This window comes from Lithobates pipiens, unplaced genomic scaffold (genome assembly GCF_037356315.1).
Source record: "Lithobates pipiens isolate NorthernLeopardFrog02 unplaced genomic scaffold, aLitPip1_a1.2 Scaffold_18, whole genome shotgun sequence".
Classification (NCBI taxonomy): Eukaryota; Metazoa; Chordata; class Amphibia; order Anura; family Ranidae; genus Lithobates; species Lithobates pipiens.
Genome location: NW_027507758.1, coordinates 62083691 through 62106495, shown reverse-complemented (window position 1 = coordinate 62106495; position 22805 = coordinate 62083691). Strand labels below are relative to the sequence as shown.

The 22805-nt window shown below is 42.6% G+C and overlaps 1 protein-coding gene across 1 annotated transcript in view; it reads right to left on the bottom strand.

Annotated features, from left to right (window-relative positions):
* The window catches only part of DTL (denticleless E3 ubiquitin protein ligase adapter), a 44230-nt gene that overhangs the window by 8525 nt on the left and 12900 nt on the right, over window positions 1-22805 (bottom strand). The window contains exons 5-13 of the mRNA XM_077485739.1: window positions 22589-22709; window positions 22234-22299; window positions 21242-21357; window positions 19475-19548; window positions 19027-19130; window positions 18122-18226; window positions 9808-9920; window positions 2737-2826; window positions 1559-1685 (exon numbers count right to left, since the gene is read on the bottom strand). Coding sequence (XP_077341865.1) covers window positions 1559-1685; window positions 2737-2826; window positions 9808-9920; window positions 18122-18226; window positions 19027-19130; window positions 19475-19548; window positions 21242-21357; window positions 22234-22299; window positions 22589-22709 — 916 coding nt within the window. The remainder of the gene's footprint in view (window positions 1-1558; window positions 1686-2736; window positions 2827-9807; window positions 9921-18121; window positions 18227-19026; window positions 19131-19474; window positions 19549-21241; window positions 21358-22233; window positions 22300-22588; window positions 22710-22805) is intronic.

Below are 22805 nucleotides of genomic sequence, written 5' to 3'. Positions count from 1 at the left end.
AATAGTAAAAAAACAAAAACAAACCCACAACAAATAAACTTATGAAAATACGGGATCCAAATGAAAACATAAGATCCGGCACCAATGCAACCAGAAGAGTCACTGGAGCTCTTTAAGTGTGCACCCGACATGCGAGTGAGTGTATAATTTCTTAAACTTCTTCCTGACAGCTGCTCCATAAAGTGGTTAACCACAGACATAAAATACGAATAAAACATATCCCTCTATAGCAGTGATGGCGAACCTTGGCACCCCAGATGTTTTGGAACTACATTTCCCATGATTCTCATGCACTCTGCAGTGTAGTTGAGCATCATGGGAAATGTAGTTCCAAAACATCTGGGGTGCCAAGGTTCGCCATCACTGCTCTATAGTATGTACTTGTTCCAATTAAGAGCACTAAGTGTCATTTCTGTCTGTTGCTTCCTTCCTCTGCCATCAGCATGAATCACTTTTGACAAGGTTTGCCGACACCAAAAAGAGGTAAAAAGATAACCAGGGAGATGGCTACAACACACAGCCTGTGATTAACAGCCTCGGCTATGCTGCAGTGTGAAGGGGCTGTGTCCCTTACCTCCTATCAGCTCTTCCTTCACTGAGCTCTGCGGCTCCTTGCCTTCTGGCAGCTCAGAAAAACTTTATAAAATGATGTAGAATGGATGCAGAGGAGAAAAAAAAAAAAAAAGGGGGGGGGGATTGTAAACAAACAGGTACAACCTATATAGGGGGATTTGTTTAATCTCTCCATCACCTGAGGCATGCCAGTCGCTTTGTTGTGTATATGCAAGGGTTTACAACCACTTTAAGAAGGTTTAATGCTGGGAGGTGAAGCACTTTCACAATCACACGACTGCTATAATAGTGTCTCACATGACTGGGAGAGGGGGTCTGTGCCTCTCAGCAAACCACCTCAGACCACTGAGGACGCATGCTGGGCATTAAAGCCAACACTTTCTGCTGCCGAATTTATGGGTACAGGGTCAGGTGAGAAAAAAAAAAAAAAAAAGCTCCCGTTTTTGGTTGCCTCAGTTTTCTCCTAAGAGGATCCCCTCACTTCCTGTCCTCATGACACCCAGGACAAGAAAATTAGGGTAATGGATGTCACCAGGCCTGAAAAAGCAGATTGATAAAAATGGTTGACTGGTTGTAACCCTTACGCACTTAAAATATACTTTTGCTGTGGCCTCGGTCCCCATGGGAAAAATATATCACTCCATAACAGGAAGTAAAGGAAAATCGTCAGTGGAGACAGAGGAAAGAGAAGCCTGACAGAAGTGCTAACTGATCCCCCACCCTTCCCAAACGTCAGGCTGGGAATGGGCTTTAAATAAATAGTCAAGAGTCAAACAGTATAGGGCCAATTGTAACAGCTTCTCTCTAAGGTGCAACATGAAAATCTAGCAATATTTCAGTTGCTGTATGTCCACAGTGTTAAAGATGGCAACCTGCTGAAGAGTTAAAAATAACTACAAGTGATTGATTTAATGAAAGAATCACCATTACACACAAAACACATTAAATGTGTGACATGACTACTTTGTCCATCTGAGACACTTGCCTATAGGAGTACTATTGCTCTTCTGACGTGTCCAGCCAACAGTGTCTACTTGTTGCTCTACGTTCTTGGTGCAGCTTCTCTTCAACCGCCAAACCCTCACAGTGTTGTCATCAGAGCATGTAACAATCTGCACAACATGGAAGCATAAATTAACGCGCAATTGAAACCAAGGTATTACTGTAATGCATTCAGGCTCCAAAAACAAATAAAATTTGGCTTTTTAATAAATCCTGCAGAAAGCATCTAAATACCCTGGAGTCAGACCCATTCTTTCACACACACACGCAGTGGTCTGGGTCTTCAGGGGTCCGTCACCCCCGTCTCACACAGTGCTCCAATCAACAGCCTCTGCTTAGAGCACCACGAGCTCTGTTAACTGAAGCAGTGTACTGATAAAAGGTAGCTGTAATAAAGACTTTTTTTTATATATATAGATCAGTGGTTCTCAACTCCTGAAATATGACCTTTCCTAAAAAAGCCCTAGGATAACATTACAACAACGTGTGGTAGTATACATACAGATTCATGTGCCATGAGGGGCCCAATCAGATAAGCTGTACATTGACTCACGACATATTCCTAAATGAAGATTAATGTGGAAGTTTGGCCAAAACCTACACAATACCACATTCTAATCCCCAATCGATCTAGCCCTGTAAAGAAGAGATCGGATACTTACCTGGTCCCAGGCTGAGCTGTCAGTGGCAGCTTCAGTGTGTGCAGGAGAGAAAGCAGACTTCTTTTCAGGCATTTCCCAGCTGTTAGCTGTGTCTCTACACAGCAGCCACTGCTGGAGACTGGACCAGCTTTAGAAATGGTATGTATATAAAATTTTTCTTTACAGGGTTAACTAGATTAGGTTTAGAATGTGGCTGCCAGTAGGTTTAGCATTGGGATTTCAGCCAAAATCTAATTTAAGCACTGCCTCTCAAGACACCAAGTGCTGCCCAACGCTGTTCAACATTTGTTTAGAGGAAGATGCATCTCCGGCTAATAAAGTTAACAGCAGACATGTGGTGCATTATTTTAGGCTTGATGAATGTACATGTACAGTAGACCAATTCTTTCCAATGCATGGTGCATATGTCCTTGGATGGCTAGAGGCTGTCAACTTGCTTGGGACATTTAGAAAATACAAGCAAAATAAAATATTAACAAGCAATCATAATGCCACCTACCTTGGTAAAGTCAGCTGTACACCATGTAACGGAAGTGACCTCTTGACTGTGCCCTTGGAGCATGATCGGTGGAGCCACAGGACCAGACACCTAGGAGGGAAAAAAAAAAAAAAAAAAAAAAAGTTAACTATATAGCATTTACAAAAGACTGAAACTGAAGTAAAGTGCTTGTAAACCTCAGACTTGAAATACGAGCAAAGCTTATCCCTATGTAGTGTGTACTTGTCTCAACCCAGAGCACCAAGTGTCATTTCTGTCTGCTACTTCCTTCCTCCATCAGCAAGAGTCACTTCTGACAAGTTTTCCTGACACCAAGTGAAACATGGCAATAGGGGAGGGATCGCCAGCTGATTAACAGCCTTGGCGAAAGAGGGGGGGGGGGGGTGTCTCTTCCCTCCAATCAGCTCTCCTCACTGTTTTAACTCCAGCTCTCTGCCACCTGCTTTTCAGAGCCGAGGGATCCTGTTGCCCTTTGAATAGCTGTAAAGGAAAGATGGCTTCCCTATAATGTAAAAATGCTTAAAAAGATAAACACAGCTTGGCGCGTTCTGTTTTTTACATCTCGTTTTTACTGCTAATGGCAGCACAGGCTGCCTTTTATTCTACCGCCTCTAAATGCTTATGCCTCCAAACGACTGACAGTTTGTGTGCATAGACACATAGGCCAACATAGAGGGGCTTTTAGGAGGTAGAAAAAAAAAAAGTTAAGTTCATCCAACAGCAGCTGTAAAAACATCCTGTGTGCATGAGCCCTTAGGGCTACAGAAGTGTTGAGGGTTGACTGAGGATTTAAGCTGTGTAATGTGGTTACACCCTTGTAGCAGCATACAAGATTTTGGTAAGGTGCCTGCTTTCCAAAATTTGCGCACGAGAGCAGTTTCATCTGTAAAAGGTTATGCATTTCTGCCCATCCATTCTTAGCAGTATAATTGATACATTTTATTTATTCCTTTGCCCTCTTTCTGGATTGGAGCAGAGGAGCCAAATGCAACCACCCCCTATGCACTTGTGCTGAAAACGGGTCACTTAGATTCTGGGAATTCATGGGAAATATTTATATATTTTAAGTTTAGAAAATATTTAGGCCATTCCAAGGATACTCAAAGCACTATGGATTAGCTGAAGAGATGTAACAGATTCCACTGTGCCATTTCACACACTGAAAGGAGTCGTGTGCAATTTTAAACAAATGAGCTCTGTTTTTGTTTTACAGTGTTTTTGTTTTACATTGTGAGGCCTGCACCTGCTTCTGTACATCACAAATGTTGAGCATAGTATCTTATTACATCAGACCATGTTGTTGGGTAGATCTGTTGGCTAAGGTACAACAAAGCTTCCTGTTTGCACTCTAGCTGTACATTTGTGGTTAGCTGGCAGGTAGTGAAGCGGTTTGTGTACAGCGGAGAGCATCTCATCAGAGCATTGTGTCAGGTCTTGTGGTTCTATATGGGGTTCTATCAGTCTTCTTGCAGCAGGTTTGGAAATTTTAGGTGTTCCTAATTGACCTGCATAAAAGTCTTAACTAAGAGGCAATTATAGAAATGTGAATTTAATAAGCGACTTGAAATACACAAAAAGGATCAGCTTGGCAGTCAGGCAACTGTCCTGGTTAGTAGGAAAATTCTTTAGTCACCGGCTGAATTTCATGGCACTGCTTTCTCGTTTAGGGAATGACTAATGCATTTTTATGGTCAGTATTGGGGGGGGGGGGGGGGGGGGTGGGGGGTGGAGGAGTAAATTGAGTAATGACCATTAGGTGGATTTTTTTGCTTACTGCTGGAGGGGGGGGGGGGGGGGGGGGGGAAGAAGAAAGAAAAGGGGTAGTGTTTTAATAAATTAGACACTGGACTACTATATATACACTATCAATAAAGTTCTCTGTAGAAATTCAATGTTATAGTGCAGGCTTGTCCTCAGGTTGTGTTTAGCAGGTAACAGAAAAAAAAAAAATTCTTGTCTCAGCTCAAAAGTAACTACATGTGGATATTGATAGCACTATTGGGCAATTTGGTGACAGGCTTGAAGATATTTTAGCAAGCATGCCAGGATAATAGGAGGTCCGAAATGCCCTTTTATAGAATAAAATTGCTTCAGGCACCCTCAAATGCCAGTAACGTGAACACAAGCCACTGCATTTGGTCACACGATCTTTGCTGTGCAGAAGAGCAATCCAATCTGATGAAAAGGGACCAGTATTTTTCAAAAATAAAAATGTTATTTTAGCTACTCTAGTTATCCCAGAATGTATTAAAAGCTTATTTAAGTACAAGTCTGTCTACCAAGAACTACTCCTGACCAACAGGAAAAATCGGCCATTTTACAACAAAGAGCTATAAAAATAAACTAAAAACAAAACGTTTACCCAGCATGCATGATATAAGACGGCTCACAAATACAGAATTTGAGACAGGCAACTGTTTCTGCACCCAGCTGCTGCAATATGTTACTACACACACTGGCATTCTGCCATAGACTTGTAGCAAAGAACGGTTTAATTTGTGTTGACGGGCCATTTATCAGCTGCAAACCAAGAAGTTTTGCAATAACCCAACCTCCAACAAAGGACTTTTAGGGCTCAAACTTTTTCATTTCACTGCAGTATGTATTGTTGCAGGGTTTAAAGGTTCTATTTTAAATGGCAGCCTGTTTAAATATGAATGAGCTGCCAACGGCCAGATTTATTGTTTTAAATAAGTGTTGCCCACTGGTGTAAATGTGTTGAGGTACCAGTCAAAATTAATGACTGTTTTAGCATGATCAAAACAGAAATCAACTAACCATTCTTCAACCGCAATTAGCATTTCTGCCACTAGGCGATTGTGTTATTCCCAATTTAAATGTCTTTGCTATTGGATGGGAAATACTGTGATGCAACTTCCTGTCTGTGTTCCCGTTTTCCAGTTAAACAAGAAGGGCTCAAGCACGGTGTGCAACATCTTGACCGATAAGAGGTATAACTACAGCAGCTTCCCAACACACATTTTGATTTACATGTTGCTTTGCATTAAGCCAACAAAGCCGTCACAGGGACACTCGCTTCTTGTGGTCAGAGACCGGCAAGAGGAAATTTTCTCCAACCATATACACAATAAAATTATCGATTTTAAATCAGAGCAAGAGGGGAGAAATCATATATATAAAAAAAAAAAAAAAAAAGTGTTATATTGCAGTTTGTGCTGCCATTGGGAAAAACCTAATTTCCTGTGTGATCAGCGGCACAGGAAGGGAGACGCACAGGGAAAGAGACCCCAATAAATCCATGAAATAGGTTATAACACTTCAATCTAGACAAAACACAGGGCCAACCAGCACTAACCAAAGGGTCAGGGGCCATGCAGCCTCATAGCAGTCAGGAGAATGAAAACTCCTCCTACAGGCTTTAACCAGACACTGATGCACAAGACTGCTCTGCTGATTATTGGCCAATTTATGTAGAATATTCTATATACATACAGTTTTTTTAATCATGAATGACGGATGGGACTCTGACACCTACACCCAAACCCTGGCCACATACACTTTATACAAAATAATCCTGTGTCTGTTGCATCTGCTGAGCAGATTGACAGCCGAACTTCATTGCACAGCTGCAGTCCTGCCAGCTTGGACATACTCTAAGTGAACAGCTTCAAAGCTTTTAGGATGTGAAGTTGTGAACTAAGCATTTGTAAAGACACTTTTGTATAACAATTCATGCAATGAAAGTGAAGTTACTCCAAGCCACTGAAGGCCAACTAGACAGTAGTGACAGCAGGCAGTTAGGGCTGTGCTGCCTGGGAACAGGCTATCAATGTGAATCCCTCCTCCATAAACCTTTATTACATCATATTGCCACAAAGTTCTGGCTTAGCCTGCTGTTCCTTTAAATGATTAGACTACTATGACAGCCATTTAGGGGATGTGTGAAAGCATTACAATGCTGCTGACATGTGTGGCCGAGTGCAGAAGCCATCTGCTTCCCAGCAGACACACACACACACACACACACACACACACACACACACACACACACACTCTCCGTGTTGACAGAAGAGGAGGATCAGGAGACACACAGACCTCAACAACTGCTCAGCTGTACTAAACCCAGAATTCAAGCAAAACCCATCCATTCATTAAAGCTCTTGTGTCATGCTGAGATCACAACAGCACATGTCTGCACTATATCGTTCCATGGTCTAGTTCTGATACTCACATGCCTATTTTAGGTGCTTTTAGCTGTGGACATGGGTCAGAATGGGTATCCTGACAGGCATACTGCTACACAGCCCCATACACAAACAGATTTACTATGATTTGACACCCATCAGAACCAGCATTAAACTTCTAAGCAATCTGAGCTAAGGTAGCTCTTTAATTGGATTACACTACATAGGCCAGCCTTATAGCCCCATGTGCAGCAATGAGGCATGGTTGCCCATAACCTGGTTCCTGGTTCTCCTTCCTTTGACCATTTTTGGTAGGTGACCACTGCAAACTAGGAACATCCCACAATAGCTGCAGTTTTAGAGGTGTTTTGACCCAGCTGTCTAGTTATTACAACTTGGCCCTTAGCAAAGTCTCAAATCCTTATGATTGCCTTTTTTTGTGCTTTCACATCAACCTCCCCACCCCGCTTTCAGAGGCCATTGCAAGATAATGAATGTTATTCATCTTACCTGTCTGTGGTCATAAGGTTATAGATGATAGAGATTGTATAATAGCTCTCGCTATCTTCAGGGAAGCCTTTACTGTCTTCAGCTTATAACCAAATCTTCTATTTCTCCCTTCAGTTCATCACACCGTTACCTTTTGTTCCACCAGCCCCCCCCCCCCCCCCCCAGTCAACTGTAAGCTCACAGGAGCAGGGCCCTCAAGTCTAGTACACACAGGCCGAATGTTGGGCGGCATCTGTCGGTTCAATAGAAACTGGCCAACTTCTGTCGAAGGGACATGACAAAAAAAACTGATCAACGATCTCAGCCAATGAGAGCACTGACTGGAGTGTTCTGGCAGGGAAACAGCCCTCTGTCAGGACACAATAGTACAACAGGGGAGATTGCTGTATATTCTGTGTATTGTTAGTACAGCGACTCTTCCTGAGCTGTCTTTCATCCAACCCTATTGGGCTGAAAAAAAAAAAAATTCCACACACCATATGCATGTACCAGGCTTACCACTCTTGTATTTTTGCTGTATTGGCTCCCTTGTAAAGCACTGGGCTTTTTTTTTTAACACACACACACACGCGATTCATTAAAAAAAAAAAAAAAAAAAAAAAAAAAATACTGGCTACCATGCCCAGTTGCACCAGATTCTCAATGCTCCAGTTTTAATAACTAACCCCCACTGATATCTAAATATCCATTTAGTAATAAAATTCCTGACGGAGGCCACATTTTCAGGCAGCCCCTGACAAGCATTGCGTTCTGGAACAGCCTACACATCGCATACAGCAAAGATTAATTGAAAAGTACAGCACAGGTGACTGGCTGGAGCCAGTAATCCTGGGTGACTGGCCTTCTGTTATCCTGTAACCATGCCAGACTCTTATGGGAAGGAACTGCTCTCTAGCAACTGTCTCATAACATATCAATCGAGCCTCCCCTGACTTCTCAGGTGTCCCAAAGTCTTATTGATCCAGGGACGAGGTTGAAGAATTAAGCTCTTGCTTGACAGGATAAACAGATCAGTTGCTACACATAATTAAAAAGGATGGAGTTACACTTTGAGATGAATATACATTGTATAGAGAGGGTGGGAAGGTAAACTGCACGTCACAACTTTCCAGTCAGTGACAAATTTTAAAAAGGTACCCATCAAGAAACAAAGTACATGAAATTGCATAACTAACTTTGTAAAATGCTAGTTTTCTGGCTGTCATGTTAATTTCACAATTTCAACACGAGCTTAGTAAAAGAATGCTAAAATTTCCTGAATGTACTCAGACTTTGAAGCTGCTGCTAGGATGCACCAAGCAATGACTGAATCCAGAGACAGCAAAACTATTAGCATTATTAGCCCATTGTAATGACAAGGTCCCTTTAACTACTTCGACTATCATTTGTACAGAAATAAATTGTAGATTTTTAAACATTTTTGTAAAAAGGTCAACTTTTAATTTTTTCACGCAACCCCCATCTCTCCACCACAATAGACAAGAACATCTGAATTAGTTATACACGGGCTGCGTATAAGCATGATGGCAGTGCTGGGCATTGTTGCGTACTCTGCAAATGGACTGCCATTGCAAACATCTTCTGTAAAGGTTTGTTCCCTACAAATACATTCCAGTTTTTGGCTTTCCGGCCTGAACAACTGTTAGAGATCAGCAATGCAAACCTGACTGCACCCAGATGGTCAGTGCAACTTATCCAGAAGGGGGAGTAGTGATGGCAGCCCCCATGTTTCTCATGGAGAGAAAAAAAAAAAAAGTTAATGTGTCCATCTGAATGCAATGGTGGGGGTGGTCACACACAGCATGGCTCCCACGGACTGTTAAAGCGGGGTGGGCACAAATAATTTTGGGAAGTCTGGTTTAGGAGACAAATATATTTGAATATGCAAAATACCCATCCTGGCTTCTGAAACAGTCAGCATGAGTAGATTATATTTAGATTAGATTTATACATCTGCCATGTTATAAATTAAAAATAATAGAAAGAATTTGTTTAGGCCAGAGATTTTTCTGGGGCAGCGGAGAACACAAAATTACATTTTCCCAAAGTTCAACAGTAAAGCCAGCCATAGGCAGTTCGAAACATGTAGGGGCAGGTTGATTGTACACAGTTGATCAATTTTGGTACAGCCAGTTTGTGAGATTTTCCATGCAATTTCCAGCAGCTATAGCCACTAACAATCGCTATAGCCTTCTGGCAGGGATGGCTCCCACCACCCTGCTGGGAGAATACCATCTCCATGGGAAGGATTCCCCCATCAACAACCACTGTGTTGATAGGGGAATCAAGCAATATTTGCACCATCTATGGTCGGCTTAAGACAGAGAAAGACATAACCCCTTTGATTCAACATGGATTCCTTCCCAATGCCCATTGTATCCAACATCTAGACATCAGCAGAATTTACAACACTAACCTGCCAAATGTAAGCACTGTGGTCACTAGAGCCACTGAGCAGGAACTGGCCATCAGGGCTGAGACTGGACTTTATGTAGAAGGTGGAGTTCAGGTGACCACTGAAGACAGACACTAAAAAGGGAAAAAAAAAAAAAAAATAGGGTTAGTCAAGAAATGTAAACAAAGGAATACACATTATATATAAAAAAGATTTTATATATAAAATAGATTTTCCATCCCAGGTATGTTAAATTTGGTGTTATCGCTCACTCTCTCATACTGGTCGTTCAACATGGCACCTCATGGCAAAGAACTCTTTAGGTCTGAAAAAAAGAATGGTTGCTCTACATAAAGATGGCCTAGACCAGTGATGGCGACCCTTGGCACCCCAGATGTTTCGGAACTACATTTCCCATGATGCTCAACTACACTACAGAGTGCATGAGAATCATGGAAAATGTAGTTCCACATCTGGAGTGCCAAGGTTCGCCGTCACTGGCCTAGACTACAAGAAGATTGCCCAGAACCTGAAACTGAGCTGAAGCATAGTAGCCAAGACCATAAAGCGATTTAACAAGACAGGCTCCACTCAGAAGAGGCCTCGTCATGGTCGACCAAAAGTTGAGTGCACATGCTCAGCTTCAAATCCAGAGGTTGTCGTTGGGAAATAGACATGAGTGCTGCCAGCATTGCTGCAGAGGATGAAGGGGTGGAGATCAGCCTGTCAGTGCTCAGGCCATACGCCGCACATTGCATCAAACTGGTCTGCATGACCGTCGTTACTGAACAAAGCCTCTTCTAAAGATGATGCACAAGAAAGCCTGTAAAGGACATGGATTACTGGAACCATGTCCTGTGATCTGATGAGACCAAGTTAAACTTATTTGGTTCAGATGGTGTCAAGTGTGTGTGGCGGCAACCAGGTGAGGAGTACAAAGACAAGTGTGTATTGCCTACAGTCAAGCATGGTCGTGGGAGTGTCATGGTCTGGGGCTGCATGAGTGCTGCCAGCACTGGAGAGCTACAGTTCATTGAGGGAACCATGAATACCAACATGTACTATGACATACTGAAGCAGAGCATGATCCCCTCTCTTCGGAGACTGGGCCACAGGGCAGTATTCCAACATAACCACACCAAACTCCAAGACTACCACTGCCTTGCTAAAGAAGCTGAGGGTAAAGGTGATGGACTGGCCAAGCATGATTCCAGACCTAAACCCTATTGAGCATCTGTGGGGCATCCTCAAAAAGGAAGGTGGAGGAGCGCAAGGTCTCGACCAGCTCCATGGAGGTCATGGAGGAGTGGAAGAGGACTCCAGTAGCAAACTGTGAAGCTCTGGTGAACTTAATGCCCAAGAGGGTTAAGGCGGTGATAGAAAATAAATGGTGACCACACCAAAAAAATTTACACTTAGATTATATATAGATGGATAGATAGTCCAATCAACAGCAGAGTAAAAGTTAAGGCCTTTACACACGATACAAAAATCATATGAGAAAATTCGTACGACAAGCTGTCTGACGATTTTTGGATCGTGAGTACGGCGCTTCGACAGTTGATTTCACTTTTTGTCAGACAAAAGCTGGATGTGCAGACCAACATTTTTGTCAGATGTGAATTCAACGTCCAATCTTAGTTTCATTAGTACGGTTTTCATCCGAAAAAAACCCTAAGAGCAAGACATGCATGCTCAGAAAAAAAAAAAAATACATACAAAAAACTATTCAACACGTTACGCCACTGATATCGTATTCTGACGTCAGAAAATTTTCGTATTGTGTTAGTAACCTTTTCACTTTTGACACAAGACTAGAATGCCGCAAAAATCAGACGCGCGGACGTCCGAAAATCTAAGTGCGTGTACGAGGCGTTAGACCCAACTGTGACCTCTGGCAGGGGTGCCCGAGTCATAAATGTAATATTTATTTTTATTTTTTTGTTAGGTTAAAAGCAGTTCTGCTCCACTCTATTTTACAGCTTGTTTTATTAGAGTTCTGCTTTACTGATAGTCTTAAAAAGATGCAAATTATATTACCCTCCACCTTACAAAATTGCTTTCCATAACATGAGCCCCTTTGGAAAACTTCAAAAAGATGGATTATGTGCTAGGCAGAAAAACCTAAGCTTGCTTTGACACTTGAAAACTGGCATCAATGATCCTGTTTTGCATGCCTTCATAATCTTCTCCAAATCACCATTACAATGCCGATCAGTTTTGTATTTTAGACTGCTGCTGAAACCAAAGAAAATTGGCCTGACTCCTGCATAGATCGCAGTATCTGGAGCATTAGAGTCCATGTGTTTACACCAAACCTAAAAAGCAGTTTAAGGATGGCTGTAAAATCAGTTGTGAAATAACAAGCAATCTAAAAATAAGTTGGTAACCAGGGCACACCGCACTCCAGGGGCGGATCCAGGGGGGGGGCAACAGGACAATTGCCCCCCCCGAAAATATCACACTGTCACCGACTGACTTGCAGGCTGCAGCGCTGCTATGCCCAAGTCTCTCTCTCTGTCTCATCAGCGATCAGCGGCGCAGAGAGAGAGAGAGAGACTCTGGTGTATTACACAGCGGGACTGGACCAGGAGGAGCTAGGAGGTGGGTGGAGCTGAGCCGTTGGCTTGGCAACCCTGCACTCGTTGCTAGCGCCTGCCCGCCTGGCGTCTAGCAACGAGTGATGTCATTGAGACAGTCACGTGACTCACGTCAGACTCGGAGTCTCAGACTCAGAGCCGACGTCACGTGACAGGAGCTGCCTGGAGGAGCGGTGTAGTGTCATATTTTGCTCCCCATCATAGAATGCTCCCGAAGTGACGTTGCGGCCAGAAATTTAGCACTGCGCATGCGCGATGCGTTCCAAATGCTTGCACATGCGTTTCAGAGGGTTTCCGACAATGTAGGTCAGTGAAACCGTCAGATAATGTCACGTAAGTGAGGGGAGGTAATCGTGACATTAACTTTAGACAGAGCGGCGAAGAGAGAGCAGGTAACTGTGGCTCAGGGAGGGGATTACCTCCCCTCACTTCTCTGACATTATCTGACTGTTTCACTGGTCTGCATTGTTGGAAATCATTTGAAACGCATGGCGCAAGTGTTTGGAACGCATCGTGCATGCGCAGTGCTAAATTTCTGGCTGCAACATCACTTCCGGAGCATTCTGTGATGGGGAGCAAAATATGACACTATAGGGGCACTGTGTGACAGAGGCAGAGCGCCAGCAATCTTCCCTTTATGCGTCCGCCCCTGAGTTTGTTGAGTGTGCTGGCCCCTCCTACCTGCATCACCTCATCCCTCCATCTTGTCCATACTCATCACAATCACTCCCTCCGCCCCGACAGCAGGGAAGTGACGTGGCAAGTGACAATTGGCAACAAATGACAGGTGACATGGCAAGTGGCAATCTGTATCTGGTGGCAGGTGACGTGGCAAGTGACAATCCGCAACGTGTAGCAGGTGACGTGGCAATCTGCAACATGTGGCAGGTAACGTGGCAAGTGACAGTCCGCAATGTGTGGCAGGTGATGTGGAAATCCGTATCTGGTGGCAGATGACGTGGAAAGTGACAATCTGCAACATGTGGCAGATGATGTGGCAGTCTGCAATGTGTGGCAGGTGACATGGCAAGTGGCAATCCGTATCTGGTGGCAGATGACGTGGCAAGTGACAATCTGCAAAGTGTGGCAGGTGACATGGCAAGTGACAATCTGCAACATGTGGCAGGTGACGTGGCAAGTGACAGTCCGCAACATGTGGCAGGTGACGTGGAAATCTGTATCTGGTGGCAGATGGTGTGGCAAGTGACAATCTGCAACGTGTGGCAGGTGACATGCCAAGTGACAATCTGCAACGTGTGACAGGTAACGTGGCAAGTGACAGTCCGCAATGTGTGGCAGGTGACATGGAAATCCGTATCTGGTGGCAAGTGACAATCTGCAACGTGTGGCAGGTGACGTGGCAAGTGACAATCCGCATCTGGTGGCAGGTGGCGTGGCAAGTGACAGTCCGCAACGTGTGGCATGGCAAGTGACGATCTGCAACTGGTGGCAGGTGACACACTCTGGGCTCTCACTGATTCTGCATTATGGTGAGTTGAACCATTTCATTTTATATAACATTCTATATAACAATGTAATAATAAAAATAATGCGCTTCCAACATCCTGACACCATATTAACCATGGTGCCGTCATGATTGAAACGCTAGCACCAGCCATGTCCCCGATAAATTGCCCGCAAAAAAAAAACGTATTTTCTGGCAGTGCCCCTCCCGAGACTAGACTCTGGATCCGCCCCTGCCGCACTCTCTCCTGAGAGCAGGAATTCCTGTGATGCAATAAATCTTCTATAGCATTCACTGCTACACGAATGACGACCTGCAAATTCCCCTCAACCTTTATTCACCAATTTGACCTCAAATCAGGGAAGAAAAGGAAGGTTTAGGAATTTTCCTAGTGCATGTTTAGCGTAGGCTAGAGTGCCCTCTCCTGGCAAAAACACAAAATTACATGACAGTCAATTCAGATAGGCAACATGGGCAATAAATAGTTTGAATTTAGAGCGGGGGTCAGCAACCTGTAGATCACGGCCAGGTGACTGGTAGATTACAATCTGGGCTTGCTGACCTACCATCCTAGAGAATACAGAGTGCAATGCATAGGAACTACTTGTAAAGTTGGAGCTGCAGTAGGGAGCAAGAGCTACATAAGCTGATGTCCCCTGTAGTGTCGATTTCTGTCCCATGTGAAGGGATACCAATTGCACTCCATCTCTTATCCCAGTTAGCGGTCTCCAGAGTGGTGCCAGCAGCAGGAAAAAAGAAATCTTCAGGTCAATGTGTAGCAATACACCAGGCAAAATAGTAAAGGGTGACTTTCACACTGATATGTTGCAGTTTACACACACACACACACACAAACAGGTGCAGTGTAGTGTAGTGTAGTGTACCTGCAGATTTCCTGTGGGTTAGTCAGAGACTCTTTACCGAGATCGTAGCTGCGGGATGTCAGACTGACACCCCGCAACAACGATCGTCACGATGCATGCCCCCAGGGGAGCGCAGCGGCTCAAAATCTTGAGGATGTCCTATGACGTCTGGTCAGGGTTTTGAAACCACTTTGCAGCCGTCATTTGACAATTGGCGGGCGGCAAGTGGTTAAACTAGGGGTGCCTCCACATAACGACTTTACTCCAATTTGGCACACTAAGTCATCCCTGAATTTTTAATGATTTCTAATACTGACATTTTGTGCGCAAAAGGAATATTTTATTTGCATCATGTCCTCTCAGATGGAGCTATAAAACCATATGACACTCTTTAGACCCCTTTCACACTGAGGCGCCCCGGACATCAGCCGTAAAAAGGCGCCATTTGGTCGTAAGCGGGGCGGGTTTTAACCCCCGCTAGCAGCCGAAAAGGGTAAAACCCACCTGCAAAATCCCGCTGCATCAGCGTTTTGCCGGCGGTATAGCAGTGCTGCCCCGTTTTCAATGGGCAGGGGCGATGAGTTCACCGCTCCAAAGAAGCTGCTGGCAGGACTTTTTCTGACGCCCTGCCAGCGAACTGCTCCAGCGTGAAAGCCCTCGGGCTTGGAGCCACCATTTCAGGGCACTTTGCAGGTGCTTTAACGCTATAGCACCTGCAAAGCGCCTCAGTGTGAAAGGGGTCTAAAAGTGAATTCATGCTTCCAAACCATATGTTTAGATTTCTACACATTCGCCATGCCATTGGTCCCAGTTTCCTGTATTCCTTCCACAACCTACCTCCAATGCCATTATGGAAGTGGTTAAGAGTACAGACCCCCAAAAACTAATCTCTGCACCATGCCGATTACCCCTTCCTCCACTAAATTGACGTATATTATTAAGCCACATTGGGAGAGGGAGGCAATGGAGGATAAAGCATGGAGCGAGGCATTGCATAGCTGCAAGGCTGTCTCACCAAAACTTTGTGATATATTGTCCCAGATTTATATTCTGCACTGTGCGCACCTCACCCCTTTCACACTAGCTAGATTTGAGAGGGGATAGCTAGAGGGGGCAATCCAGCACTTGTATGATGTGTTCCCAAGAAGTAGGCACGTTCTTTCATTTAATATGGGCTTACCTGCAGATGCAGGGCTCTTGGAAGCAGATAGTGCATTTTCTTCTTGACACCATGGGCTCTCCCCTTACCTTAGGCCCGAAACAATGTTTGTTGGGATATTCCCAGACTCAGACAAATTGATGAAATTACAAAGATTTCTTTTGAACAAAACTATTCTCTGCTAGAAAAATCATAGCCAGACAATGGAGGAGACAGTTAACTCCCCACTTGAATGATTGGGTGATAAACAATATGTTACTATATAAAAATTCTTGTATTTTAAACAGAGTATGTTCATCCAAATACAACAAAATTTGGGGCCACTGGTTACAAGTAGTGGAAAATTGTGTATGAATAGTGCCTTAGCCCTCTTGGAAATGTTATACTGAAGTTCAATTTATGCCTCACCTCCACTGATGCATGGGAATTGACAGCTTTTCCTGGTAGGAGCTTTTGTTCTAATGTTGTTCTTAGGGATGGATACGTATCCTTGTATTTTGAATGTATTTGATGATGTATTGCATTTTGAATATGTATTGTTATGTTGCTTGTGTATATTGTTTAATAAAAACCTCTTTAACCACTACTATACCAGGCACTATTGACCCTTCCTGCCCAGGACAATTTTCAGCGCTGTCAATTTGAATGACAACTCATACAAAGCTGCACCCAAACTACATTGTTTTAATTTTCTTCCACAAATAGAGCTCTCTTTTGGTGGTATTTAATCACCACTGGGGTTTTTATTTTTTGCCATGCCAAAAAAAAAAAAAAAAATTGAAAAATATAAATAAGTTTATTCGTTTCGGTTATAAAATTTAGTTTTCTCCTTCACCGACAGGCACAGATGAGGCAGCACTGATGAGTTGGCACTGATATGTAGAATTGATGGGCACTGACAAGGTTTTGACAGGTGTTACTGTAGGGCACTATATTGGGCAATGATATGCAATCCTGAGAGGGCACTGACAGGGTACCTTTTTGGCCATCTGATGGGGCTGTGCATATCAGCACAGACCCCCCCCCCTGACAGGGAGCCATTGATGATAGTCTCTCCCCGTCAGCACGATCCGAGGAAAGCCATTTACCGGCACTTCCTGGTTTCACTACTCCTGGTTCAGCTGTGATTGGCCCTGCATTTTCGGCACCAAAATTTCCATTCAACACACCTCTAGTTAAAAAGTGTCAGTGTCCGATTTGTCTGCCGCAATATCGCAGACTCATGGTTTGTAGACGCTATAACAACTTTTGCATGTACCAATATACGAGAGAGATCGAGAGATATCTATATCTATAATCTCTATCAGAATACATATTGGCCTAAATTAACACACCCCCCCCCTTTTTGTTTCATTGATGTTTTATAGCAGAAAGTAAATTTTGTTTGTTTTTCAAAATTGTCAGTTTTTTTTTTTTTTTTTGCTATAAAAAACACACACACGTGATTAAATACCACCAAAAGAAAGCTCTAAACAGTTCATTCAGGAACAGTATTGCACAACTGTCAGTTAAAGCTGTAGTAAAGCTGCTGACTTTTTCTGCACCTGTAGGGGAAAAGGCATAATGAGCTAGTAAGCACCGCATACTAGCGCATTATGAAATACTTGCCTTCGAACGAGGTGCAGGTATGTAACCCGATCCACACCAAGGGAGCTGACATTTTCCCCTCGGCGTGTCTTCCGGGTATCGCGGTTCCGGCACAGAGTGGCCGGAGCCCCAATGTCATCACTCCTGCGCATGTGCGCGGGACACTTCTTTCCGGCAAGGTCCGGCGTGTGCCGGACTTTCAGCCGAGAAATCCCAGATCGCATGAGCTGCTGAAGTCAGCGACTCATTGCGAGGGGAATATAACTTGTACAGGTTTAGGAGATATTCTTTTTACCTACAGGTAAGCCTCATTATAGGCTTACCTGTAGGTAAAAGTTCAAAAATAGACTATACTACCACTTTAAAGTAATGCAATGCTGTATTGCAAAAAAGGGCCGGGTCAGTAAAGGGTAAATCTTCCAGAGGTCAAGTGGTTAAGACAAACTGTCTAAGAACCTTGCAGTGAAATCACAGGATCAAATATACCCCTCAATCACAAAAGAGATCCCACAGATGTAAATGAACAAATATGGCTCTACAAATATATGGGCTGTCCACATGGTCTACTTGGCTTATCAGGAGCAGATTTGTGCGTTTCTGAATCATGTGATCATCACAGCTTGCAAGTCATTAGAAGTATAGTATATGATTAGTCTCTTACCAGGATCCTTCTTCAATCCAACGACATTAAACATATAAATGTTATCATCAGTGCAGCTGGCAAATAGGTTAGTTCCCGTGGAATCCAGGACCAGACTGGAATACCCTGAAAAATGTACACTATGATGAGTAAAACTTATCAGCATGTTTTCTTTTTGTATAATCTAAAAAATCTCAGTACTACAGAAACTCAAGTAAGCATCTTAGTTAGGCTGTATAACGTTTAATGGATGTTATCCCAAGATTCCTTTAAAAATCCCCCAGTCCTATCTAGGAAAGCTTCAACAAGTGGTCTCCATATTTTTTTTTGGCATAACAAAACAACCCTGGCTTCAATATAAATTGCTCACATTACCCAAAATATAGGTAAGAGTGGGTGCTCCTTGATCTCTTGGGCCAAAAGATCACTGCAGAATATTTCCATGTCTTTAAGCACATGCCTCCCTTCTAGTGTGGGTATAGAAAATAATCACCCCCCCTTTAAAATAATCATATTTTGTTAGAACATATTAGAACACCGGTCAGGTTTTTACTGATGTATGTGTCCCTGTTATGTACAGTCAACCGCTCGATTTGTCCTGTTTACCATCATTATTGAAAGTACAAAAGAGTCACAAATTTTAAGTTGCCTCCAGAAAATAGAGCGGAAATTTTACAATGGAGGACACTGGTTCTGGTGATAAGGGATTACCCTAGTTGGCAGAGATTTTCTCCCACTGCCTGTTTTGGGATGGGAAGTGAAGGCAAATCTCCCAAACAGCACACAGATGGCAGAAAATAAACAGGGTTTATTCCTTCTTTACTCTATAAATAAATAAAAAGTTTTTGCCTTTAGTTCTACTATAAAGCTTTTGAAAAAAATAAAAAAAAATAAAAACCCACAAGAAAATCGCATTCAACACATACCAAGTTTCCGTGTACTGGTCCCAGGATATGGAAAGGCTTTTGCTGGTATTGGATCCTGTCGGTAAGCAGTGTAATTCTTTCTCAAATCCCACGTTTTGATAATACTACAAAAAAAAAAAAAAAAAAAAAAAAACACACACACACTTTTCAACCTTCATGAAGTCTGCAATGACAGTACATCTGAAAACCTTCAAAAAAGAAAACACATCGCCACCAAGTGCTAAATTTGCCTACTGTAAAGTGGTTCTAAAGGCTTTTTTTTTTACCAGGGTGCATCCTGGGACTCCCTCATTGGCTGAGAGAGGAGCAGGAGCCAATGGCAACCACAGCCAATGAGAAGAGAGTGGGGGTGGGTTGCGTCATATGAACGCACAACTAAAAGTCAACTTTTAGCTGTGTAATTGACCGCTTGTTCTGGAGTTGTGAAATACAATTTATTTTTACTTACCCATCGACAGCTCCTGCTGATATGATCGTGTGTTCGTCCTGAAAGAGGATCACAGTCACACTCTGTTGGGAATCCTACAAAAGAGTAATTTAGCGTTGTGTCATATGTCATTATATGGAGAATTATCTGGTCCTCACCTAACAAATGTACATTTGCTCCATAAGCACATCCCTCCAGTTATTACCTCTTGACCCTCCCTCTTAGATGGGAAGTTCTAACAAGCAGGGCTCTCCGATTCCTATTGTTTTAAAGTGTATTGTAGTTGTATGGTCTACCCTCAAGTAAAGCGCTGCGTAAACTGGCGGCGTCATAAATCCTGTATAATAACTTGAAGAAGCATATCTATTGTAAAAGCAGTGCTTTTGTATAGTAAGCCAAAAAAAAAAAAATTCTTGATATAAAACTAGAAAATAAAAGCCTTTTAAAATACGTTTGCCATAACTCCATCAGTATCATCAGCAAAGCAGCTTCATTATTATCCTATTTAAGAAGAGGATGTGCGCTGCATTTCGACATTTCATAGTTTGCCACATTACGATTGTTAATTCTCCATCACGAATGCCATTTTACAAGAACGACCGCTTCTAGCTCGTTCTTGCTTCCGAGTGTGAGTGTTTGTGCTTTGGACTTTTGTCCGACAGACTTGTGTACACAAGCTCAGAAAATCCTACGAGACATTTGGCGCAAAAATTTTTTATAGCCTGCCATCCAACATTTGTCAATGGAAAATCTGACAATTGTAGGATGGAGCGCACAAAACGATCGGATATTCCGCCAACAGCCTGCAATTACACATTTCCCATCGGAAAATCCGATCGTGTGTATGCGGCTTTAGCCTTTTAAAAACACTCCTGAACGATTTAAATTGACAGATAGTAACCCAACGTTTAAAAGTCAGTTTTGCCACGTTTACAAACTTTTTTTGGAAAATCGTCAGAAAATGTATCTCCATTAAAAATCCCTGTAAACAAAATGCGGCCAAGCACGAGTTACCGCATTTGACGCTTCAAATGCCTCTCAACATCGGTCCTGAGAGCATTTTTTTTGCTTTACAAAAAATGCTTCTAAACTCAACTGCCTAGAAACTACCCTGTGTACATGTACGGATAAGATAACATCGAGGAGAGTTCACCCGAAAAAACAAAAGCCCAACTGGTCCTAAAAACTTCTGTTTACCAGCACCAGTGTACATGAAGCCTTATTCAACCCTATCCAAAAGTGTACTCACACTTTTCCTTTGCTCTTCCACTCATTTGAAAAGCTGCAAAGAGAAGGAACATCAACCTTGTGTAAGCCACGAGTCATAGCTTAAACAGGGCTATGGACTCCACATGCCACAGCAATGGTGCTTTGCAGTTGGCACAGGCCTGTCTCATGCATATCCATACCTGGAGTACGGAGTATTCCAACTTGGTCTCCAACTGAAGACAAGTGAAGAAGAAGTTTGTGGTGATGTGAAGAGGCAGTGTGAGGGGGGGGAGGGGAGAAGAGAGATGGGGGTTGCAATTCAAGTAGACATGCACTGTTTTCAGCAACCCCTAGTTTGGCAATTTCCAACTGTTTTCTTAATACAAGCTGTGACACCACAATGAAATGTTGAAAGTAGTAAAAAAAGTTTCAATTTGACCATGGTGGTCAAAAATGTATGGGGCTAGAAGCACCAATTAAAACGTCAGATGGTCAGGCATGAGCTTATACTTCTTTACAAACTTTACTGTTATATATTTTCAGAAGTGTTTGTTTCAAAGAGATAAAACTGCAAATTACCACAGATGGGGCAAGTCCTTTTACAGCGGGTTTCTTTTTCTTCATCTTCAGTGGGGTTTGTTTATCTGGTGCATTGTGAGCTCCTGTGATCTGGTTCACTTGCCTATAGAAACCATCTGAAAGAATAAAGTGTGAAAAAGTAAGATAAAATGTTCTGGTGCTCTCATTCTGTTGCCCTAAGCCAGTATTTCTCAACCTTTCGTCAGTCAAGGAAGCCTTTAAAAATGCACAATTTCGAGGCACCCCATTCTAAAATTTAAAAAACTAAACTAATAATTGTACATAATGCAGCAACATCCACATATATCAGACACTCAACGTTAGAGGTGATTTTTTCTTCCAAAAACACATACACGGGTACTGACTAGTACTGAAATGTTTTTTCTCATTTAGCTAATGTTACCCCAGCGCTAACAGAGGTGGCAAATAAGGATGCTGGGCAGGCACCGGATGTCCTAATCACTCGATATTATTGTAATGGTGCACAATAAAAACCTGTGACTTTGTTCAACTAAAAGACAATTTTTGGGCAACTTATGTATTTTGCCAAGCCACCTGAAGAAACTTGAATGTACCCCGGTGTGCCTAGGCACCCTGGTTAAAAATGGCTGCCCTATGCAAATCTACAGCTCTCAAACAAAACTAAATGGGAAGATTTCCCCTCACTATCAGTCTCACTGAGCACTCAGGTAGTACAGAACAAAATGATTCTTATTTTTTTTATTGATCACACAAGTAGCAAACCTGTACTGTCTCATCTGGGACACATCAAAATAAAAAAAAAATAAGACAAAATGTAACCCTTCCCTACTCCTATTAAAAAATGTAGTGCTACCATGCTCCCATTGGAAACCTTCTGATCATATAACCCATTGATCATTTGTCTCAACACATTAAAATGAAATCCAACTGCCTTTGTCAACTTGCTTTAAAACCTGTACTAAACTGCACAGACTCACACTAAAAGAAAGCGTTTGAAATAGCGCAATTACCTTTCTTGCTGCATCGGGTATCCCAGACCATGACATTTCCATCCCGACCTCCAGTGCTGAACACAGCTGTGTATAGAAAAGAAAAAAGAAAAAAAAAAAAAAAAGTTTTAAATCTAAACAATTTCTCAAATAAAAAAATAAAATGCAACACATTTTTGGCAGATTAAAGAAAGCTCGTCATGAAAGAAATGGAGGATGTCATTGCTATACAGTGGATTTAATCAGATAAGTCCCCAACGAAAAAAAAAAAAAAATGCCTATTTTACACTGGGATTCAGCACCATAGCCCAGAGGCAGATAGAATACAAGGTGTTAGTAGGATCATCAAGTCATATAAATAGAGATTATAAAATACCTTTTTCAAACTTGGAGAAAGAAACCGACTTGAGGCTGCACTGGTGGCCTCTAAATTCACCAATCAGCTCTCCGGCCTTAACGTCATACAACTTAGCTGTCTGGTCTCCTGAAGCTGTAACCTGCATTAAACAAGCACATTGTTATCAATAAAATTTAAGCCCAATCAATGTGAAGCCATTATACCTCATTTATGTCTTAGATCCTGTAGTGGTTAG